We start from the raw sequence: 21,709 nt of genomic DNA, 5'->3' as shown, positions 1-21,709 counted from the left end.
AATTTAAAAAAGTGTTGCATATTACTAAACAAAATATCAATCTTTTAATAATCAGACAAATATCCAACAACTTCTATGCAATACTGAATGCACCCTAAGCTGTCTTTAATTTTTATCAGAGTTGGCTAAATATGCCTGTTTAGTTTTTGTTGAGCTGATAAAAAAAGAAAATATGTAGATATATATATATATATAATTTATTAATGCATTTTTGATTAATATTATTTATATATTTATCTCATGGACACTTTGGACTTGATGATTTAGGCCTATGTGATAATGAGGTTGGCCTGATGTTTTGAATTACAAGGAAACCAGTAAAAATAACGTTCAGCATACAGATGCTCTAAACCCCCACATAGTGATGCAAGCAGTAATGTAAACATTACTGCTTGCAGCCTCTTCTTCATCTTGTTAAAAAGGCTGTCCTATATACTGCCTGATTAAAAATGATTTCATTTTGAATTGAAAAACCTACTGTCTTCATTGTTTTCCCCTAATTTGTTCCTCAATAAAATATAATTGATATTGAGAAGATACCTGTTGTCTTAGTTATTAATAGTAATTGTAATAATAATTATAATAACACATTCAATCATAACAATAATGATAATCAGTTTAAAATTACCATTACCATTAATTATTAAACACACCTTAGCAAGAATGTTTGGAGCAGGAAATGGGTCCCATCAGTCCCCTTTGTCTTCCTCACAGAGTGAAAAGTGTTGTAGGCTTTTATAATCCAGCTGATCAGCAGTGTGCAGCAACATATGATCCATACAAGTAGAGAAAACTCGTTTTTCCCTGGCACCTCATTAAAAACCCTCTGATAAGATACTGAAGATTTAAAACTTAGTGTTCTTTGATACTGGCCCATGTTTAGTCCCTAAAGATAGCCCAGAGTAATTTAAGGTCTCTTTTTGTTTACTCGTGTCATTTTCAAGGATTTTAGGATTTAGGTTGAGTTTGTCAAGAGGGAAAAAAACAAAACAAACATTTGAGGATTTAAAGGCAAGGTTATGTTGCAAAACTGTTTGCTGTAGTCAAATTTTTCTGCTCTTAAAAGCAAACATAAGCGATCAAAAACTGCCTTCGCATTCCAGTGAAGTTCCCCCCAGTGAGTGTAGTAATCGCTAGAGCAGCAGCGTCTCTGAGCTGCCGCATTTCTTCCCTTTCATCCCTCTGCTGGCTCAATCAGTGCCTCCTTTGTGCTGTCCTCTACCATCGCTGCTTGCCCTGGGTGTGCGCCGGCTTTGCGCGGGTGGTGGGGCCGCCTGGACCGACCTAATGGATGGAGTTTGTGTTGGATGTGAATGCAGCATTGGGGAAGGATTTAGGGGACTGTTATGGTGAGATCATTACGGGGCAGATGTTTGGGCGGCGGTGTTTTTGTTTTGTGCGAGAGTAAGTGAGTAAAACTGTTGGGAGGGGGCGGTGGCTGTAAGCCTGGAGACCTAAACCTGACTTGAATTAATGTAATGACAGAGCTAACTAAACATGGTGTGGTGGGCATGTGCATGTCACCCCAAAACAAAGAAAACATGCACTTGTGTGTGTCTGCGTGAGCGTTGTTGTGCTAAGTGATATTTGGCAGAGGAGTGGGTGGGGGGGGATTTCTTGGCCTGTGGTCACACTGAGCAAGGCAAGCACTCACTCAGCTTCAGCCAAACCACTAATCAACGCCTTGGACTGCCGCCATCTTACAGACACACTGATGTATTCACGGGCTGATTAAACAGCTCTTAGCACATTGGATTTTTATTACGTTCATGAAATGTGTTTATTTTCAGCTAGAACATTACTTAACATCGCCATTATGACGTGGTGGGAGCTGGCCCTGTGGTTTTTTTTTGGAAGTAGAATAATGTGGAACGCTTGGCTCCTCTTACGGACACGTTAAAGTGTGCAGTAGAAGCCATCCCTCTGGGAGGGGCCGGTGGCAAAAGGTTGGAAATCTGCTCAAAATGTCTGGGTATCCATCATATGCAAAAAGTCAAAGAAACTGTTGGATTTGTACAAAGATCCACGGAGCAGAAAGCGTGCGGAAAAAAAACTTTGATAGAACTAGTAAAGAACTAGTAGACTAGTTTGCACTTGGTACTCAGAAGTGAACAGTTCCAATTCAGAAAATCAAACAATCTTTTGAAAATCTGACTGAACTTGTCTGTCCAGGGTTTCCCTCAGTGTATTATAAGCCTGGCAGGCCACCAGGCTTTACTTGTGCCCCTACCAGGCTAAGCATTGCTTTTTTTTTTTTTTTTTAAGTCTTTTTATAATGTTTGCATTTTTTAAGTCTTTATAGTTAGTGTTCATCTTTCAATAGTACATAATTATTAAGTGATATTTTCAAATTTCTTGTTAACTTTAAAGATTTTTTAACTCAAAAACACGACGGGCTGCTGGATGAATGACTGCCCTGGTGCCCAACCATCGGGCTTAGCAAGTTCTCTGGGGGAAACCTTGCAGTCACAGCAATAAAAAGTGAGCACTATTGGTTTAAGGTATCACATTATCATCATTAAAGGCTACACGCCCCAGATAAGTGCCAGCTTTTGTAATGAACAAACCCGAGACCATTATAAATAATTCCATGCACTTTTTCACCTTTTAAAATATCAGTCATGCTGTGTATTTCAGCTGAGAGTACAATTTGTGTGATGGATCTGCTGATGTAAAAAGTAAAAAGCTGCAATAGCCTGGTTGCATAAGTGTGCACACGGTGAAACCAATCCCTTAGCAAAGCGTCTTCTGATTCGGTTTCAGCATTGAGTGTTCCTGTGTCTCACCAGCCACCAATTACAGTGAATCTGATCAGCCTGTAATGAAATTCAGCTGAAATACTTGGATTTTTCATCTTGCGATGTGAAAAACATTTGCATTCTTTAACTCAAGCCATCATTTTCAGATGGGTTACAAACAATCGCAAGAATGCCATTGCACAAAAGTATCAGCCAGGAGAAGGGTACAAATAGATCCACTGCTTTATTAAGGCACCATAGTTTATATAATAAATTGATAATTTTTACCAATTGAAGGTTTGCCAATAGCTGCTGCAGCTGGTGCGGTTCTCTTTCACACTGCATTTGTCAAATGATCCAAACCCTTTAAAAACCTGTTGACTTTCTGTTGGGGGCGCTACACCAAGAGCCACTGAAGGAAACAACATAAACTCTGAAGACACTAATCACAACTTCCTTCTTCATAAAATGTGAACAAAAGTGGAGTGGCTTGAGATTTTATTGGTTTTAGTATTTCTCCTTTGTCTTTGGAAAAAGACCATCAATCATTTCTCCTGCTAATGGGAGACTCACTTGTTTGTTTTGGGGTATTTACCCAGAATGCCCTGCAATGTGGTCCACTTCCTGCTTTTGCAGCAGTCTCCACTCTGCTTGGCGTTCACACATTAATTTGAATCATACCAGAGTTCACTTCAGCTGAACTGAGATCTCAGTTTTTAGATGGACCAATGTTTGCTTCTTTGTTCTGAGTCAGAGTTCGATTTTGCTTGTTCACATCTCCCCAAACGAACCAGACTTTCTAGGCACACAAACTAAATTTTCTATTAAAGTGAACTGAGCAGACCTGGTGTGAATGCACCCTAGATTTTATAGAACTTTTGCAGTGTAGAGATCATGAACATTACCAGGAAATGTTTGGTGTGTTGATAGTCTACTGCCAGAGAAGTTCTGAAATTGAATAAAGAGGAGTTTTAAAAATGGCGTCCACATTTATCCATCGACTTTCTTGCAGCTTTTTTTTTTCATTACAACAGAATTGTTTCTTTGTCAACTGAATAGTACAGGACAAATGTTCCATTATATGTAAGTAAAGAGGTCAGAATAATTTATCCTGGTCTCACCTTTGTTTTTGTTTTCACAGTGGCGTGTTGACTTTTGAGAGCAATTGTAGAATGAAAAAAAAAATATTGCTACTGGCTTGAATAGCTAACAGTATCTGCATCCAAAACAAGCTAATTGTGTTCTGAGAACAAATGGGTTTCTAAAAATCTGAAAACAGCTGGTGTTTCCTGACTATTTAGCATCAGTGCTTCACAATGTTTTGGATTTATCTTTTCATCTTTTAACCTGATGTACAGTGAAACATGTCATTCCTGTAAATTTGAAGAATTCCTCCACCACATCTCCCCAGTTTCATCAGAGGACATCAGCCTTCCAGGAAGGACGGTTGAGTGACCATTAGATGCTTGCTGTTTCATTTAATGTTGGCGGAAAGATTTATTGGCTCACACAATAAAAAAAAGAAAAAGTGTTAAGAGATAGCATCCTGGTAAGGCTGGAGCTAATAAAAATCAGAGTGTGTGAAAGTGAGACAGGCTGAGAAAGAACAAGAGGAGGAGAAAGTTACGGCGTCTTGCTTCCCGTCTTGTTTCTGCTCCGTGGCTCTTCTTTTGTACCGAAGAAAGGAGGTGAGGAAAAAAAAAAGTCTGCCAGGAAAGTTTATAATGCTCTAAAACCTGCCAGGCACTGGCTTTTATATATAAAGCCTGTAAATTTACTGGTTAATGTGTCAATGGTCCCCTCCACACAGCCGCCCCCTGCTACAGCACAGAGCAGGAAATGATGGAGAGAGGAGCAATTTCACATTTTACCTCGGCCAGCCTTGCCTACTGTCACCTATTCTGTGTCACACACACACACACACACACACTGTTAGCATTTTGTATGCCCTTCATCACACTTCCATCCCATGTCTTTCGTTTACGAACATTTTGCATGAACTGACAAACTTCTGGCTTTTCACATCTTGACTTGGAAATCCACAGATGCATGAGCTTTGAGATGCGATTTTTAGTTCTCTGCAATCCAGACAGGAAGTTCCCTTGAGATAGAACGTGGAAGACGACTTGCTCAGTGCCTGACGTCGTACTTGTGTGATTTAATCCCAAACTGCAGAAAATCTCACTCAAGTGCTCAGTACAAGATGATTCACTTTTTCTTAAGATGATATACAAATGTATACATAACCCTAACAGTGCCAGCTTTGAAAAAAGAGGTTTGTGGAAGAAAAATGTCAGTAAGGTTTTGTAAGGACTTGTTCTGCTTTTGTGACATTGAAAATGTTAATTTAATGTTTAAAATCAAAGCTAGTGATGTTTTCATAAGTAGATCATTCCCTATATGTAGATATGAAATGATGCAAAAATGTTGGAGCTTGAAAATCAACTATTTAGGAGAAATATGAAAGGGAAGAAAAGTCTTGTTTGCTCACTTAGATGAACATTTTACAAGTGCTTCAGATTTGACAAAACTCTTTTCAAAGCAGGTAGTAAGTTAAAGTCTGATCTCTATTTCTTATTGTTTTTTGGCAGCTGGAATGAGCTGGACTTTACATGTTTTCTGTGTAACATTTTGCCAAAAAGGATAAGACAGAGGCTGAGTAGGTTTTTATTCCCCATAATGTGAAGAGGAAAATAAAGCAGTCTGACTCCGGTAAACTGGAAGCACTACCGTTGCCTCGCAGTTGATGAAGGCTTCATTTGAACAATCTTCCTGATAAATTAGTCAAGTTTTAGTGGGATAAACAAAAGCAAGCAATAAGATCAGATGAGTGCACTTCTGACAAGGACAGGAGAAAAGAGATGCATCATTTGATTACTGAGAAGCACTAATGGGCCCCCATATGCCTGCTCATTAAAAAAACTTTACAGAGCCAATCCCGGTATTAAATCTGGAGTGAGTGACTGTGAAGATTGTCATGTTGTCAGCTGTCAGGACAGGAAAATAAACAACACAAATCCCTCAACATCTGTGGAACCCTAACCCTGAGTTAGATCTGGAATGGTGGAGTGTCTCTTCTCAGAGCAGGGTGTAGCTGTGTGATAGCGCAGGCACCATGCGAGCCGCAGAACAGCAGCTCCAGCATGGCGTTGCGTGAAGCGGCATGCCGAGTTTTGTTGTTTTGGCCTGCTTGTTCCTCACAGGCAGGTGCTGCCAACGTACGATAGCCTGGACGAGCCGTCAGTCAAACGCATGAGCATCATCTTCACCTCCGCCCTCAACGTGGTCACCATCTTCTACATCACCGTGAGTAGAGCCGGCACTTCTCATCACACCTGTCACTCTCAGCGTTAGCTCTACCTTTGCTATTGGAGCATTTGCTTTTAGCAGCAACTAGGGGTGCACTGATCGCAGCCAATCACAGATCTTTAAAGGGGCAGTATTATGTGTTTTCCAGACACATAGTGGCATTTTATAACATAATCAATTAACCATGTTAATTTCAGTTGTTATGAAAATGCTATAAATTTCAAATAGGACTTAGAAGAAATTTTACTTCGTAACGTATCGCCTGTAGCTCCTATAATGAGCTCAGCAGATGTGCAGTTCCAGCAGGTGTTTGCTAATTGCTGCTGGGTAGTCTGAAGGAGCTTGAATGGGGGAGTTCCTGAGGAAAGCTTCTCAGTGAGGTGGAAGCTTGGAAACTGCAGCTTGGAGGAGGAGCTATGTCTCGAAGGCGGGGCCAGGTCCTCCCAGGCGTTTTGCACACCTGAGTGGTTACCATGGAGATCAAAGGATTTCTCAAACATGCTTGAGAACACACTCCAAGCAACACTCCAAATATGTTTTTGATGAGGGAATAACATTATAACATGATGTGAAGCTCACAAAAGGGGATCTTACATAATACTTTCAAAGATGTGACTTGCCATTTTTTGGAGGGGTTGTCCTGAAAAGTCACTAAATATAGCAAAAGGTTCCTAAGGTGTCTATTGTTAATCTATTGGGAGGGTTTGTCAGTCAACTCTCTCAGAGGGGACAGTAGCTGATTTTCAGACATTTGTATTGTCCATCCAAATTATTGATGCACCCCAAGTAACACCTTTGAAACGTTCAGACATGAAAAAAAACAAAAAACTACATTATTTTGTCCCACCCTCCTCAACACTACATCCTTTGTTTTCCTCTCCACCAGGTGGGCTTCTTCGGCTACGTCAGCTTCACAGAGAACATCGCTGGCAACGTGCTCATGAACTTTCCATCCAACCTGGTGACAGAAATGATCCGGGTGGGCTTCATGATGTCTGTGGCCGTTGGATTCCCCATGATGATCCTGCCCTGCCGCCAGGCCATCAACACCATGCTGTTTGAGCAGCAGGTAGGGTTAGAAAGCGTTTTCACTCACCATCAGAAGGCTGTTTGGGGGCGTCATCCATTTACAGACAGTTGAGTTGAAGTTTCCTTCAGAAAGTATTCACACCCTTGTGTTTTCTTTCTTTTTACACCTTATTAGTTACAACCACATATTTCAGTGTATTTTATTGGAGAAAAATAGAATGCAACACAACTGCAAACCCACTGAGAAAACACAAATCGAGAGGAAATATAAGAATTGTAAGTTTCTAGATGTCCAGAGCTGGTTAAAAACCGGGATCAAGTAGTGTTGACTCAGGGAAGCCCCATACAAACGCAGGCCAGGCTTCAATTTAGCAACTATGTTCTTGTCTGTGTTTGTTTATTACATCACATTCCAATAAAATATGTAAAAGCCCGTGGGTGTGAAGTGTATAAAAGTTGTTATGAATACTTTGGAGAAGCGCTTATGGAACGTTAATGATAAACTTGAGGTGTCCCGATACAATTTTTTCTCTTCTGATATGATACAAATATTACAGCTTCGGGTATTGGCCGATACTGATATTGACCCGATGCCATATCAGCACAGATGGATACTTTATTACTTATTTTATAGTGTGATGTTAGCAAAGACTTGATCAAGTGATATTAAGACTAAATGCTGGAATAGTGCTTCCAACAGTGTGCTTATGTAGGAGATTTTAGATGCAGGCCGATATAATCCCATACCTTTTTTTTGGGCTGATTTCAGACCGATTTCTAATATCAGATGGGGACAACCCTGCAATAGACTTCTTTCATTTACTCTCAAGACACAAAAATCACCTTCAGTTTTGTAGATTTTTAGTTTAGTTACCCTTAGTGGTTCATCAATTTTTTTTTTTTCTCCAATCTGACTTCTGGTTCCATCTGACAGCAGAAAGATGGGACATTTGCTGCCGGAGGTTACATGCCCCCTCTGCGCTTCAAGATGATCACCCTCTGCATTGTTTTTGGCACCATGCTGGGAGGCATTCTCATCCCTAATGGTACATCCTGTGTGTGTGTGTGGCATTGACTGAAGGGTTTAAAACTATGTGTGTGTGTGTGTGTGTGTGTGTGTGTGTATTTTTGTGGACGTCTTTAAGGTGCATGTGTTCCTTTCTGTGGGCGGGGTAGCTGGGGAGCTTTACGATGTGTGTGAATGTGACTTTACGAGTCAGTGACTGTCACACTCTAACACAGTCTTTAAATCAGGGGCCCAACTTTTATCTCCTTTTAGATAGGCTGACGGTTAGATAGGGCTGTTATTCTCCCCAGCTCTCTCTCTTTCTCTCTCTCACACACACATATAAAATCACACAAAGACAAGTTCACATACACACCAGTACTGGCTCTCTGTCAGCTTCTTTAGGTTGCTTTACCGCTCACAAACAACTCCAAAATGGTAGAGATGAAAAGGTTGGAAGGTTAGCGTTACTTTCCACTTCATTTCATCGTTTTTAGTTAATCGCTGTTTGTTAAAAGTCTGATTGGTTACGCATCCATGTGGACATACACACAAGGGTGTGGGGTGTGTTTGTGTATCTAATCAGACTAATAGACTGAGGAGAAATGCAGCGAGGATCCCGGGTAGAATGGACTCTAAACCTGAGCAGAACAATCTGGTGTCCGTCCCCTAAATGGAGGGGTTCCTGGGGCCCCTTGGCCAGCGCGGAGCTCCTTGGTGGCAGAGCCTGGACTCCTGGGCCGCTGCGCCCTGCCAACAGTAGCAGCAGCCATTAATGATGGCAGACACAAGGTTAAATCTACAGAGGATATAGTTTAGCATAAAGTGCTGGACAGAACACTCAGTGAAGCTTTAGTCATGTTTTCAAAATTAAACACGGGAATTTGAAATGGACCATTTCATTCACCATTGTATGATTTTTATTACTTTGATAGAACTCTTTTTTTTTTTTTTTTACCTATTCTGTAGATTTTTACTAGACTTTAAGCTTCCTGCTAAGAATTCTCTCATTGTTTTGATGGTTTCTTGGTAAATTTAGGCCACACTTGAAAATTGACTTAGTGATATGGAAGCTCATTTTCACCTGAAAAAAAAAAGTCCAACATAAATTTGACTGTCATAATTATGAAATCTGCTCTGTTTCTATAAGAAGGCCTGCTTCTATGGAAGCCCATATCTCATAATCATTACTTTGAATCTCAAAATTATGACTTAGGAAATCAAAATTACAGCTGAATCTCAAAATTGTGACTTTAAAAGTTGAAATTATGACATTGTATCTCATAATTGACTTTGAGAGCCAGTTTTCAAAAGATGTAAAATTATAACTTTGTATCTCATTATTATGACTGAAAGTTGAAATTATGACTTTTTATATCATAATTATGACTCTGAAAGTTGTAATTATGACTGAATCTCATAATTGTGACTTTAAAAGTTGAAATTCCAACTTTCTGTTGGGCTTTTCTTTTTTTTCTGCCATGGTGGAAATGGCCTCCCGTATCCTGGTGAACTGCTGCTCATCTCTGTGTTTGTCTCTTGACAGTGGAGACCATCCTGGGTCTGACCGGTGCCACCATGGGCAGCCTCATATGCTTCATATGTCCCGCTCTCATCTACAGGAAGATTCAGAAGAATGGCTTCATTTCTCAGGTTTTTCCTTCTTTGAAAGTTTATTCATCCTGTTGAACTTTGTCACGTTTCATCGTAACGCCACCACAAACTTTAAAGTTGTTCTGCTGAGATTTTAGGCGGTAAACCAACTATTGAAACTCTAAACTTTTAGTCATGACACACTAAATATCTACTACAGGTGATTTGTTGTTATTTATAAATAACCAGCATTTTTTGTTCTCTTTTTAGATTTTTAAATTAAAGAAAAATCTTTATCAAAACTTCCAACATGATAATAATAAATGTACTTTTAAAAATTATTACTGACACATAGTGTCCTTCTGTTGTGGAAGTTCAGTGCAACTGTTACACGGAGATCGCATAAAAATACACCAAAATCAACATTTGCTAATAAAATTTCAAGGTATTTGGAGCCATTGTGGAAGGTCCAAAGAGCCACTCGCAGCTTGCAGGCTTCTGGTAAAGATCAAAAATTCACATTTGTTCTCATTTGACCAGAGCAGCGTTTTCCACGTGTTTGGAAGCTAAGAGAACATCTAATGACTTCCTGTCATAAGAAGCTGATTTCCTCTCACCTCTCTCACATAAACATCAGATTTGTAGATCTGGTGTTTCTGGTGCGTGATAGATGCTACGTTCATAGAACAAATGCGACTTGTATCCAACTTTTTATCAACAGTCTAAATGGCCCAATTTCAGTCTTTTCACCCCTTAAAAAATCTAATTTGTGCAGCTTCCATATGTGAGACTAATTCTGATACGTATCTGATTGTTTTAAAAGTGTGGTCAGTCACAGCGTTGCATGAAATCAGATTTTTACATTGTTGACGTGAGACGTGCGTCATAATTCTGCACCAGAAGAAGCCAGGCCAGACATAAACAATTGCTGAAAAAAATCTGAATCATGAAATTGTGACCTCAGTCTGTTCCACTGAAGTGCCTCCACACTTGGCTCTGACTCCACCTCCAAACAGACTTCTCAACAGTACCTGCAGTCCGTGCTCCACAAAAGGCTGCTGTTATTAGTTGTTCTTTCTTTTTATTAGCTTCCCTCATGTTGTTTTGATCTGGTGACAGTCCTGTAAGCTCCCACTGCTTTAAAACCCAGCCATAAACATCAGTTTCCCTTATTACTTAAACAGCGCGCTGCTGTGTGACATCTGCCACCGCCTTCTGTGCATTCAGGTCGCTTTGGGGTTGTGACATCCAGTTTAATGAACCACCACCCATGCAAAAAAAAAAAAAAGAAAAGAAAGAAATCAGAAATCAACATCAAGACCTGCTGTGTGAATGTAACTCAATAGTTATCTTGTTGCCTGATGGTGAATCTCTACAGAGTCAAATAGTGGCTAAATGTGAAACACTTTGAAGAGGGCTAAATACTTTTGGTAAGCAGTGTGTGTGTGTGTGTGTGTGTGTCCTGTAGCTGGTCCTCTGCGTTGGCCTGGGAATCCTCCTGATCAGCACCTTCACCACTCTCTCCGTCTCCACCAGCAGCCCCAGCTACAAAGTCCCGGCTCCTCCTCCCCCGGCACCCAACAGGAACATGGCGCCTCCACCAAACCTCCCCGACCCGCACGGTAAAGATCACGACTTCCTCTAATGGCTGCCAGACACTTAGCCACTTGATGGACTGTAAATGAAAGTGGTTTTCTAATGAGCCGTGGAAACATTTACCTCAGCGGGCCGGAGCCGGAGCCGGGCCGGGGCCGTCTGCTGAGTGTGAGATTGGCCAGCACCACGGCATGTCATTATTTTCTGTAAAACACACCAGCAACAGAAAGGAGATGCTTGTTTCTTGTTTTGCTTTCAAATTCCAAAGGCTTGTGCAGCAGACTAAATGAGCTTTGTAGAGAAAAAATGAACCAGAGGCAAAGAGCTATTGAGATTAAAACAAAAGCACAGAACAGCCACAGAAGAATGCTATTTTTTTTCTATTTCCCTGAGAAGAAAAGAGACAGACAGGGTGACTGGTAGTCAGACAGGCAGGCAGGGTGAGGAGATAACCTCTTGATAATATCTGAAAGAAGCGCTCAGTGCTTGACATTGATGAAGCGGGATTGATGCCCTTCAAACTCCAGCAATTTTTCTCAGCCCCTCTGCCTCTGTTCATTTCTCCTACCAGCCCCCAACCCCTTAAAACACACCATGTTCAGCCTCCTCTACCCTCATACCTCCTGTGGCAGCTAGAAAATGACTGCAGGCTTGACCTGTATGAAGCAAATGGATGCTGTGGGCTCAGAGGGAGATGAAGCAAACCAATGAGACCCGGAGAACATTGTTTTTATCTGGGTTTGCTGTTTTGGGGTAACACAGGAGTAAGAAAAGTCGTAAACTTCACAGTTCCTCATTATTTAAAAAAAAAATACAATAAAGGCAAAAACATATTTCCCTATTTATTTCCTCTAATTTGTTTATTTTCTGTTTATTGTAGGGCATCCTCAAACAGTCTTAAGATTAAACTAGAAAATTCCTGCAGAAATTTTAAGGGGCCTGCCAAGTGTGGCCATCACTTTAAATCCAGCGTTTCAAATTTGCCATGAAAAATAGATATATGCAGGTCTGACATACTTATCCCACCACTAGCACACAGTAGCTGTAAATATTGTCAGGTGTATTATGATGATATGAGACACCACTGAAAAGCAGGGTATAAACCCCAAGTCAGAGAAATTCAATCCGAGACCGACGACTATAAGCTTGGCACATGTGGTTCTCACTCATGGTCCAAAATAAAAAAACATGAAGACAGTTGGTAATAGTTAATTTCTAAAAAAAAATTCAATTTTCATACTAAAGATTTTAATTTACACTCAAAAATTCAGACAAGTAATAATTTTATGTAAGCAAAACATGAAAAGTCACAGGAAATATGTATTCTTCCCACAATACATTGTGAGATCTGATTCAGCGCTGTGGGAATACTCACTGCCTCTGTCTAGGACCCGTTGCTATGGTAATTAATGATCTGCACCTGGGCTGGCTCTCTCTGTCAGACAGGATGCAGGTTTCTATACTTGTGAGACACCCAGCGTCGGTCTCCAGGACCCTGACAAAAAACCATAAGCCCTAGGAAAATTTTGAAAACATTTTACGGGAGCAGGCATGTGTATCTATGTCATGACCAACTTTGAGATCAATAGGCCTCTATTTGTGCCTGTGAGGGGGAGTTAAACAGAGTTTTGGAGTCAGACCTCCACTGTGCTGTGTGTGTGTTTCAGAGAGAAATCTTAGTGATGCTGTGAGACACTCAGCCTAAACTTTTCTCGTTTTTCTCAATTTATGTCGTCATTTTTACACAGAATCCCACTAAAAGTAATAGCTCCCTTCTCGGCATCGAGCCGCACGATTTGATACCACTTTTGTGGGGGTACACGCAGCGGTACGAGCCGCATTAACGGTGATGGAAGAAAAATAAATAATCTATAATAATAAAGAGACATTCTATTAGGTGAAGAACAATAGGTGCCTGCCATGCAATGCATGGAGGCAGTGACTGACCTGCTTCGCAGGTCAGTCACTGCTCTCCCTATGCATTGCTATGGCATGCCCCAATTAATATATCTAAAATAAAGATAATTATTTAGTCTCATATGTAGGTATGTATGGTAGTTTATTTTTCTGGTGGGACTTTTCTGTCAGTCAAAAGTTTGAGTCGCACGCAGACATCTTTCTTACGTTCTGTGACTCCAGGAGGTTGAGGCTACCGCTAACTAGCTGCTAAACCCTTGCTAGCTTTTTTCCTAAGTGCCAGTTGGTTAGACGAGTCGACGTCCGTCACGTTCTGTGCAAAAAAATCTTTGCACTATATAAAAGTAACGCAGTTTTCTTTTGTACATTTGTATCGTGATACAGGTCTTTAATTTAATTCTTAAAAGTCTTAAAATTGAGTTGGTAAAACCTGCAGAAGCTTTGTGTTATCCTCCTGGAGCAAACAGTCCACCTGTTTTCTGTTAGTTTTAAATCGTCTTCACTCTTTTTACTCTGAGGCGTCAGATATGTTGTTTTTGCATTTGCTGCCACCTAGTGGATCTTTTGAAATCAGCAGTTTTAAAACTAAACTACAGATGCGTCTTTATAAATTGTATGATCAAAAAACGTATTTGTATTTTACATAAATTAATTACACTCAGAGTGTGTACATTCTTATGATGATTATGACTGTCACTTAACCCCAAAATTAAAATTTAACACAAGACCAATAATAAGTTAGACACAGGGTCATTTACAAGCCACCAACAAAAGTGTTCTGGAAGCAAGCTTATTGGTGAAAAGTTGAGTAGAAGGAAAAAGTAGCTTGATTTTCAACACAAATTAACACAAACTATATTAGTGCATGTTGAGTCTCTGTAACATACTGCAGGTGTTTGAGTTGATAAAGTTTTTCTTGTCCTCACAGATGCTGCTGCGGTCAAAAAACCAGTAGAAATAGAGAAGCCTGTTCTTCCAGAAGGGAATGCTGTGCGACCCGAGCACCCGCAGATCAAAGGGCCCTTGGAGAGGAAGGAGGAGGAAGTGGTGCAGCTGGACCGCCCCGAGGCCGGTAAGTAAGCTTAAGCAAACTGTGAAACGGAGTGGATCCGGAGCCATTTACGACCTCTGTCTGTTCGCTCTGCCGCAGTTGTGCCGGAGGGGGAAGCCCACCGCCATGAACCGCCCATCCCTCAGGACGAAGTGAGGGTCAACTCCAGGAAGGACAAACCAGAGCTGGAAGAGAAGAAGCAAGCTGAAGAAGGGCTCAAAGCAGAGCCACAAAGGGATGAGCCGAAGCCCGACCTGAAGAAAGACGACAGGAAAGAACGAAACGCCGAAGAGGCCGCTGGAAGGAAGGAAGAGGGGAAGGCGGGTGGTCCGGTGGAGTCCAATGAGGTGCTGGAGAAGCCGTTCAGAGAGGTGGGCAAGAAGGACTCTGCTGCACTGAAGGAGGTGGAAAAACCTGCCAAAGATGCTGCCAACGATATTGCAGCTGTAGCAGCCAATCAGGCAGCAGGAACACCAACCAAAGAAGCTGCCAAACAACCCAATGCTGCAGAAAAGGGTAAAGGTTTAACAACTAGCAATATAGGGAATATGCAGCAATTCCCTTTTGTATGTTTTGTCCAACTTCTATGAAATTTCTGAACAGCTCCAGATGCTGAAGGAGAGCGTCACCCTGTGGCAGACGCTGGCGCAGCCGCAGACGCTGGCGCAGACGCTGGCGCAGCCGCAGACAGCAAAGACACAGCAGACGAGAAGATGGACGGTAGGTTCAGCCTAATTTACTGAACATGAAGTCAGAAAAAGTGAGATGTGGAGAAAAATAACGTGACAGAAGCAGCAGTAGGATACCAGAACCCAACTGGTCCAACCTCTGTTTTACTGGGGATGAAGCCTGTCGCAATAAGCAATTAAGTAATGAATCGATTAATCACATTAACTAAAATGAACTTCACTTGTGATTTCTTAATATTTTTTAAAGTGAAATTTTGTTTACAGATACGTCATAATCCATTTTATTTACAGTTTTGGTTTCAAGTGGTTTTTCTTTCCGTTTCATTTTTGATATTTCCAATGTATTCCAGTTCCAGTGTGAAGCGTTCTTTACAAGATCACAGTTATTGGTCTTTGAGAGAGTTAACTGGCAGCATTATTCCATTACCAGTATATGACTTGAAAATGGTCTCAACAATATTATCATTTATCACAATAATAACTGGAGTAATTTCTCGTCCAGCAAAATGTGTTTTGGAGAGCTCTCTACATGAACCTCTGTCCATTCTGACAGCCTTACAATATGTCATAATAAAACAGTATTTATTTAAAAAAGGTTCAATAAGATGTAGGGAATTAATTTGGTGAAATTTAACTCATTAAAAAGTTAAATACTTAAATATTCACAGCCATTGAACTTTGTCACATTGCAGTGTTGTGGTACTCGAGATCGGTCTTGGTCTCGGACCCTAAAAGTCTTGGTCTTGTCTCGGTCTCGATACACTCTGGTCTTGGTCTTGTCTTGGTCTCGGGTTAGGTGGTCTTGAACACAACACTGTCACATTGTGTCACGTTTCAAACTGGTCACATTTTGTCTGTTTATCTTTAGTTGCAGCCGGATGAGTATCTGGGAACAGCACCATTAAAATTCTGCCAGACTTTTAATAATTGAACGTGCTTTGAATTAGTGCCTTGCTTGAAGGCTCATTAACGTGGTCACAGAGGAAGCTGGAATTAAACCCCAAACTTTGTGACTCCCTAAAGCTCTCCCCAAAATGGTGGGTTTGTTTTTGGAAGGAAAACGTTCCAGTTGATTTGAATCCAGTTCCAAGGCATCAGGCGCTCACTCTGAGTCATTTCTGATATTCTAAGGTGGAGTTTGCTGCTCCCTGTATTTAAGTTTATTTCCATGATGGGCTTTTCTTTAGAATTTCCTCAAACATTTTCATCTACCATGGCTGGAGCGATACTTTTCAACATTTACGTAGCTTCCGTCCTCTGAAGCTAACAGGCTAATGATTTAAAATGAATGGAAAACAAAACCTGCAGGATAACTGAAACAATGTGCTGAGATAGTCGACCAGTCCGACGCTGTGATGCTCAGGTTCTGCCTCCCTACCTGTGCTGGTTTCCAGGTATGTTGATTTGGACAATCAGAGGAAACCATGTCAGAAACCCGGCCTGGTTCCCAAACAGCTTCCTGGAGTTAAAATCTAACTTTGATTCTTCTCTTCCTCTCTCTTTGCTTGTTGCACCTGAGGTGTTAGACACACTGCGATCTGATTTTATTCCCTGATTCTTGGTGCACTCGGCTGTCTGATGTGACTTGTTCTCTCTTATATTCTGTTTACTTTTCTCCTCCTCTTAACGCCTTTCCTTTGTTTCCTTCTCTCTGGCGGATTCAAATGGCAGTGATAAAAAAGCTGGTTGCAGGTATGGACTCCCTCTTTCCTTCTAGTCTCTGTGTCACAGTCTGTCACCACACTCACTCATCAGCTGATCAGTAATCATTACTTTAACACGCGGCTCATCTTACTAACTGCTGCATTAGTTGACCGATGGTCGTGAACGGAGATGCACCAAGATGGAGATGGTTAAGTTTTCAACTTCCTCTGCCCTGAATGGTGACTGGCTGCTCCATGGAAAATTTACAATCCTATTTTTAACAGTGATACCAATTTGTTTACTGAACTTTTTATTTTTAATCGGGGTAAAAGTATTGCTGACATAATTCTCTTCCAATGGAAAATCTTAATTACGACACAAAGTGTTATTTTTGTGGTCATGCTTTTTTAATAGACTTTTATTGGAAAGATGCCTTTGCTGCACCTGAATCTTCATAACTTTCTACTTGATTTTAGTTCCTTTTTTATTATTTTCTTGTCCTGTAAACACTTTTGACTAGATAATTTTGACCCACGTCACACAAAGTTGGACCCCCACCCCATCTTAGAGCTACAGTAAAGCTCTACGTTCTCCATATAACACACAGATAACTGCTACGTTATTAATGCTAACCTATTAATCATTAATATTAGGTACCACTTTTTTGTTTTCATTCTAAAAGTTCAAATCCTTTTTAACAGCTATTGTTTCTCACACAGTGTGATGTTTCCTTTGAATATAAATATTACCGTTTCTCGTCAGGAAGGCTACAAAACCATGTCCATGTTTTCTAGATTTTGTTGCACTTTGTAGAATCAAACTGCTAAACACTTGACCTGCAGGTGAACAACTGAACCTGGTGCATCTCTGTTAGTGAAGAACAGATCCTCCATCCACCTTCTCCTCTAACGTCTAGTCTAGATTGAGTCCTCTCATTCCTGAGGCTGTGGTCCGTCACTCTGTACTCAGAAGTGTGTCTTGCTTCAGCTGGATGTGTGTGTGTCCGTGCAGAGGGCCAGCTGGACCACGCTGTGCTGCTGCAGGTGATCAAGGAGCAGCAGGAGCAGCAGAAGAGGCTTCTGGACCAGCAGGAGAAGCTGCTGGCCGTCATAGAAGAGCAGCACAAGGAGATCCACCAGAAGCAGCCGGGCGGTACGTACACACACCACACACACATCACTGCTGGTTGGCTGATTTATACATGCAGCTGTGAGTAATATTCCTCTGCATTGGCTACGTTCGTTGACCATATAATTGCAAAATTTAACGTTTTCTTAATGGAAACACTGCAATTTAAAAAATAACTTGTTTTTCAATCAAAAGTTTTGGTGCTAGAATGAGGGTTGTTCTGTTTTTTTGTTTTTTTTTTTCATATCAAAATTGGTTTATTTGATAAAACTGCAATGGAAACACTTTTTTGCATCACACGAGTCACATGACCAACTACTGAATATTGCCACTGGCACAAAATAAGACAGCAACGTCTTCTGATTGGCTGATAGATTGAATGTTTAGTGCCATGACTTAATTATGAATATATCTCATGTAAATGTTTAAATCCATCACTGCCATGATTTTAAAGACTTATTGACAACAATAATTCATTATTTATTTTTGTGTGTGTAAGGAGCTGCAGATGTTGAGGCAGAGAAGGGAGTCCAGGACGAAGGAGCGGGGAAAGCCAAAGATCCCGGCGTGGGATCAGAACCGAAGGCAGCAGCAGCTGGAGAACAAGATGCTGCTGCTGGGGAGCAGAGAGCGGCTCCAGATGGGAACGCAGCAGGCGAGGCCGCTAAAGAAGCTGCTGCTGCTTACAAGGAGGACGCCAAAGCTGCACCAGGAGGAGAGTCTCAGCAGCAGCAGAGCGAGCTTGGGGCCCGGGGGGTCCGGCTAGGGAAGAAAAAATCTGCAGAGCCTCAAAATGATCAGGCATTTCAGGTCAAAGACAAAGAAAGAAAACTCGATAAGGAAAAAGAAGCGATGGAAAACCTCAAAAAGGACGCACTGGACAAGGACAAGCTGGACGGACACGGAAATAAAAAGACTGCCATTGAGAACGAGCTGGAAAAGGAAAAACTTCAGAGGGAGATGATAGAGAAGGAAGTCCAAGTACGGCTGGCCAAGGAACTCCTGGAGAAGGAGAGACGGGAAAAACTGCAATTAGAAAGAGAGAGAGCTGAAAAGGAGAGGATAGAGAGAGAGAGAGCTGAAAATGAGAGGATAGAGAGAGAGAGAGATGAAAATGAGAGGATAGAGAGAGAAGTGGAGGCGCGGGTGGAAAAGGAACGGTTGGAACGAGAGAAGAGAGAGAAGCTGAACAGAGAGCAGGAGCTCGCCGAGAAGGCAAAGCATTCTGAGTACCTCCAGGTAGATGATGAGATCAACGAGAGAGCAAAGAGACGGCAGGAGGCGAAGGAGACTCAGGAGAGGCTGGAGCAGCTGCAGCGGGTTCTAGATCCCAGAAACGCCAAGGGAGACGAGGGCGAAGCTTTGAAAACGGGAGGAAGAGACCTAAAAGAAAAAGCTTCCTCCGAGGATGGCCCCGGAGCCGACGCCGACCCTGGGGCCGAGGAGCGCCTCCAGGGCTCCCATGAGGCGGCCAGGGACCAGGGAGAGACGGATCTGAGGCGCAGGAAGAGAGCCCTGGGGCCCGGAGAGGCTGCAGGGCCCCCGGGGGACCCCAGAGGATCCAGAGGGGTCCACGGCCTGGAGCCCCTCCTGGAGCTGGGGGGCCAAGACCTGCATGCTGCCCTGGAGCAGCAGCTGCTGGCTGGGGGAGTGTTGCACTCCAGACAGATTAAACAGGCTGCAGTGGATGATGGAGCAGAATGACACACACACACACAAATACACACACACACACACACACACACACACACATTCCTCCTCTCCAGCTTTACAGCACAAATCTGTAGAACCTCAGAACGCCGCTGCCTTCATCAGCCTCTGCTCCACAGCTGACTCAAAGTCTGCGCTACAGTCTGTAAATATTAACTTATTTTTGTCTCTTATGAACATTCTGGAAAGGTCACTGTGTAAATAGAAATATCTCTATGCAAAATCTGTCATTTCTGAGCAGGAATATTCTATATTTAATGTTAATATTTGTGTGGATGGAACCCGCCTCTAGTTTTCACGCTCAGTTCCTGTTCTGTTAAACCCGGTTGAGTCTCTCCTGTGTACATTGCAGCCTTATGAACAGCACATCAGCTGAACGTAACTCGTTTCCTTGGTGCCTTCCCTTTAATATGCTGCAGGACAGACTAAATGTGCAATTTTTTTCCCCACACTTTTTTCTCTTTTCTCCCTTTACCTTCATTTTTCTACACAATAAGAATAAAATGAGGGCGATGAGACGTGCAGTTGGAAATCCTGTCTGTATTTTCTGGTCTCTCCTGTGAAGATCAAGATCATTTTTACAAGCAGATTTTTCTATGTGTAATATTTTGCTTATAAAAATATCCAATAAAAGATTTTCAACATTATTGATTGCTGGTTTGTATAAATATCGACTGAAATGAAATAGTTTGTCTTCCCTATCATAACATCACATCAAAGCTCCACTTGGAAAGTTTTCTCCCACCGATCAGTCCAGATGTGTCATCTGGTTTTCTTCTTGGCCTGGGAAACAAATGGTGAGAAAAGCTACTTATTAACCAATAATTCTAAATCCATTAACACCATTTCCACCATTACGGACTGTAACTTACTGCATTTGTAAAACAGGTCTTTAGTGCCTCAAACTCTTTAGCACACATATCCTTCTTCAGCTCCTGTTTGCCAGTTGTTGTCGCAGCAACACACTTCCCGTAAACAGCTGCCTACAGCAAACGATTAAAAAGAAACAAAGACAAGTAATATTCATTTTTATCAAATTGCAGGGAATATTTAGTTTCACCTCTAAAGTGGAGTGTCCATTTTTATTCACTCCAGTTATCATGATATTTCTATACGACTGCGTATTAAGTTAGGGGAAAAAAAGCCAGAGTGAATTTCCACCACAAAAAATAGATCTTGGTGATTTTCTAGAAAACACATGGAAGTTTCTGACAATGAAAAGTAGAAAATTGTAATATTTTCCAGTGAATTTTGACTTGCCGAGCTCAGAAATATCTTCTTTATTTTCAAGAAAATTTCTGGGGGTTTTTTTGGTAGAAAAGTTTTCACATACATATATATATATATATATATATATATATACGTCTGATATACTGTATGACTATCCGGTTTGCACATCTAGGAAACTGAAACTTTTGTAATTTCTTCTTTGCAAAAAAAAAAAAAAGAAAGCAATCTTTGTTGGATTGGAATGAAAAGTTTTGGGAACAATTTTTTTGTCTTTATTTTCACTGATTTTCATCTGAATCTAGGTCCGCATGCAGGTGCGCTGTATTTACGAATGAGATCCCGAGTGAAGCCAGTTTTATACTAGATTTTATTTAGGCAAATCAGGAGTTGGATACAAATGCATGCCACACTTTGAAGTTTTGTGCTTTTTTTAATGTAATATTTTCAATTAAGTGCTATTAAATCGCCCCCCTTTTCTAAGTGCACCTTACGACGCCTTTAAAGGGAATTCGTATATTACGACATACATCAAACTTATACAGGAATACAAAATACTTTAAAAAATGCATATGTTTGATATAAATTTAGTAAATGAGACTACAACCTTCAAATACACACACGTTTAATTAATATTTTTGTTAATATTAAAACAGCCCAGAATGCACAGTGGAACAGATATTTCCAGTGTAACAAACAATGTAAACAAAGAGTACAGTAACCCCGTTCATGTGTTGGGGCATCCTAATAAAGGACAAACATGTCATCAACAAGCCTCATCATGTTGGATCTTACCTCATCTGCACACTGAGCTAATAGCTCAGGGAACCGTCTCAATCTCTCTCGGCTACGACTCCATACATTTGACCCCGACATGCTTTGTCCTTTGTGTTTCACATCAACAACAGCAAAAAAAGAAATTCTGTAGTGCCTATTGGTTTATCAAACTCACGAACAAACCCAAAACCTATTTAAAACAAAGATATCATGCAGTAGATAGTGTATTCATGTCAGCCATGGACAGCGCCATGTTGCAATCTCTGTTACATGAAGGAAAAATAACCGCCTGATA

At 41.1% G+C, this 21,709-nt stretch overlaps 2 protein-coding genes across 4 annotated transcripts in view; one reads left to right on the top strand and one right to left on the bottom strand.

Annotated features, from left to right (window-relative positions):
- Nucleotides 1–20,057, top strand: part of slc38a10 (solute carrier family 38 member 10) — a 27,690-nt gene extending 7,633 nt beyond the window's left edge. For all 3 annotated transcript variants that reach the window (XM_088016301.1, XM_015000339.2, XM_088016300.1), the window contains 10 exons: nt 5,942–6,044; nt 6,934–7,116; nt 8,011–8,122; nt 9,629–9,735; nt 11,144–11,297; nt 14,117–14,260; nt 14,339–14,755; nt 14,843–14,959; nt 17,584–17,724; nt 18,200–20,057. In XM_088016301.1, the coding sequence (XP_087872427.1) occupies nt 5,942–6,044; nt 6,934–7,116; nt 8,011–8,122; nt 9,629–9,735; nt 11,144–11,297; nt 14,117–14,260; nt 14,339–14,755; nt 14,843–14,959; nt 17,584–17,724; nt 18,200–19,404 (2,683 nt within the window). In that variant the 3' untranslated portion in view covers nt 19,405–20,057. The remainder of the gene's footprint in view (nt 1–5,941; nt 6,045–6,933; nt 7,117–8,010; nt 8,123–9,628; nt 9,736–11,143; nt 11,298–14,116; nt 14,261–14,338; nt 14,756–14,842; nt 14,960–17,583; nt 17,725–18,199) is intronic.
- ndufaf8 (NADH:ubiquinone oxidoreductase complex assembly factor 8) lies at nt 19,931–21,709 on the bottom strand. The gene is made up of 3 exons (XM_015000341.2): nt 21,433–21,709; nt 20,283–20,393; nt 19,931–20,193 (listed from the first exon to the last, which is right to left on the bottom strand). Exons 1-3 carry the CDS (start codon nt 21,511–21,513, stop codon nt 20,173–20,175), a joined length of 213 nt encoding a protein of 70 aa, XP_014855827.1. The 5' UTR covers nt 21,514–21,709; the 3' UTR covers nt 19,931–20,172.

The sequence above is a fragment of the Poecilia mexicana genome, unplaced genomic scaffold, assembly GCF_051168715.1.
Source record: "Poecilia mexicana isolate PSO_F unplaced genomic scaffold, ASM5116871v1 scaffold_19, whole genome shotgun sequence".
Taxonomy (NCBI): domain Eukaryota; kingdom Metazoa; phylum Chordata; class Actinopteri; order Cyprinodontiformes; family Poeciliidae; genus Poecilia; species Poecilia mexicana.
Note: the sequence above shows the minus strand (reverse complement) of the source record. Positions and strands in the feature narration are given on the sequence as shown.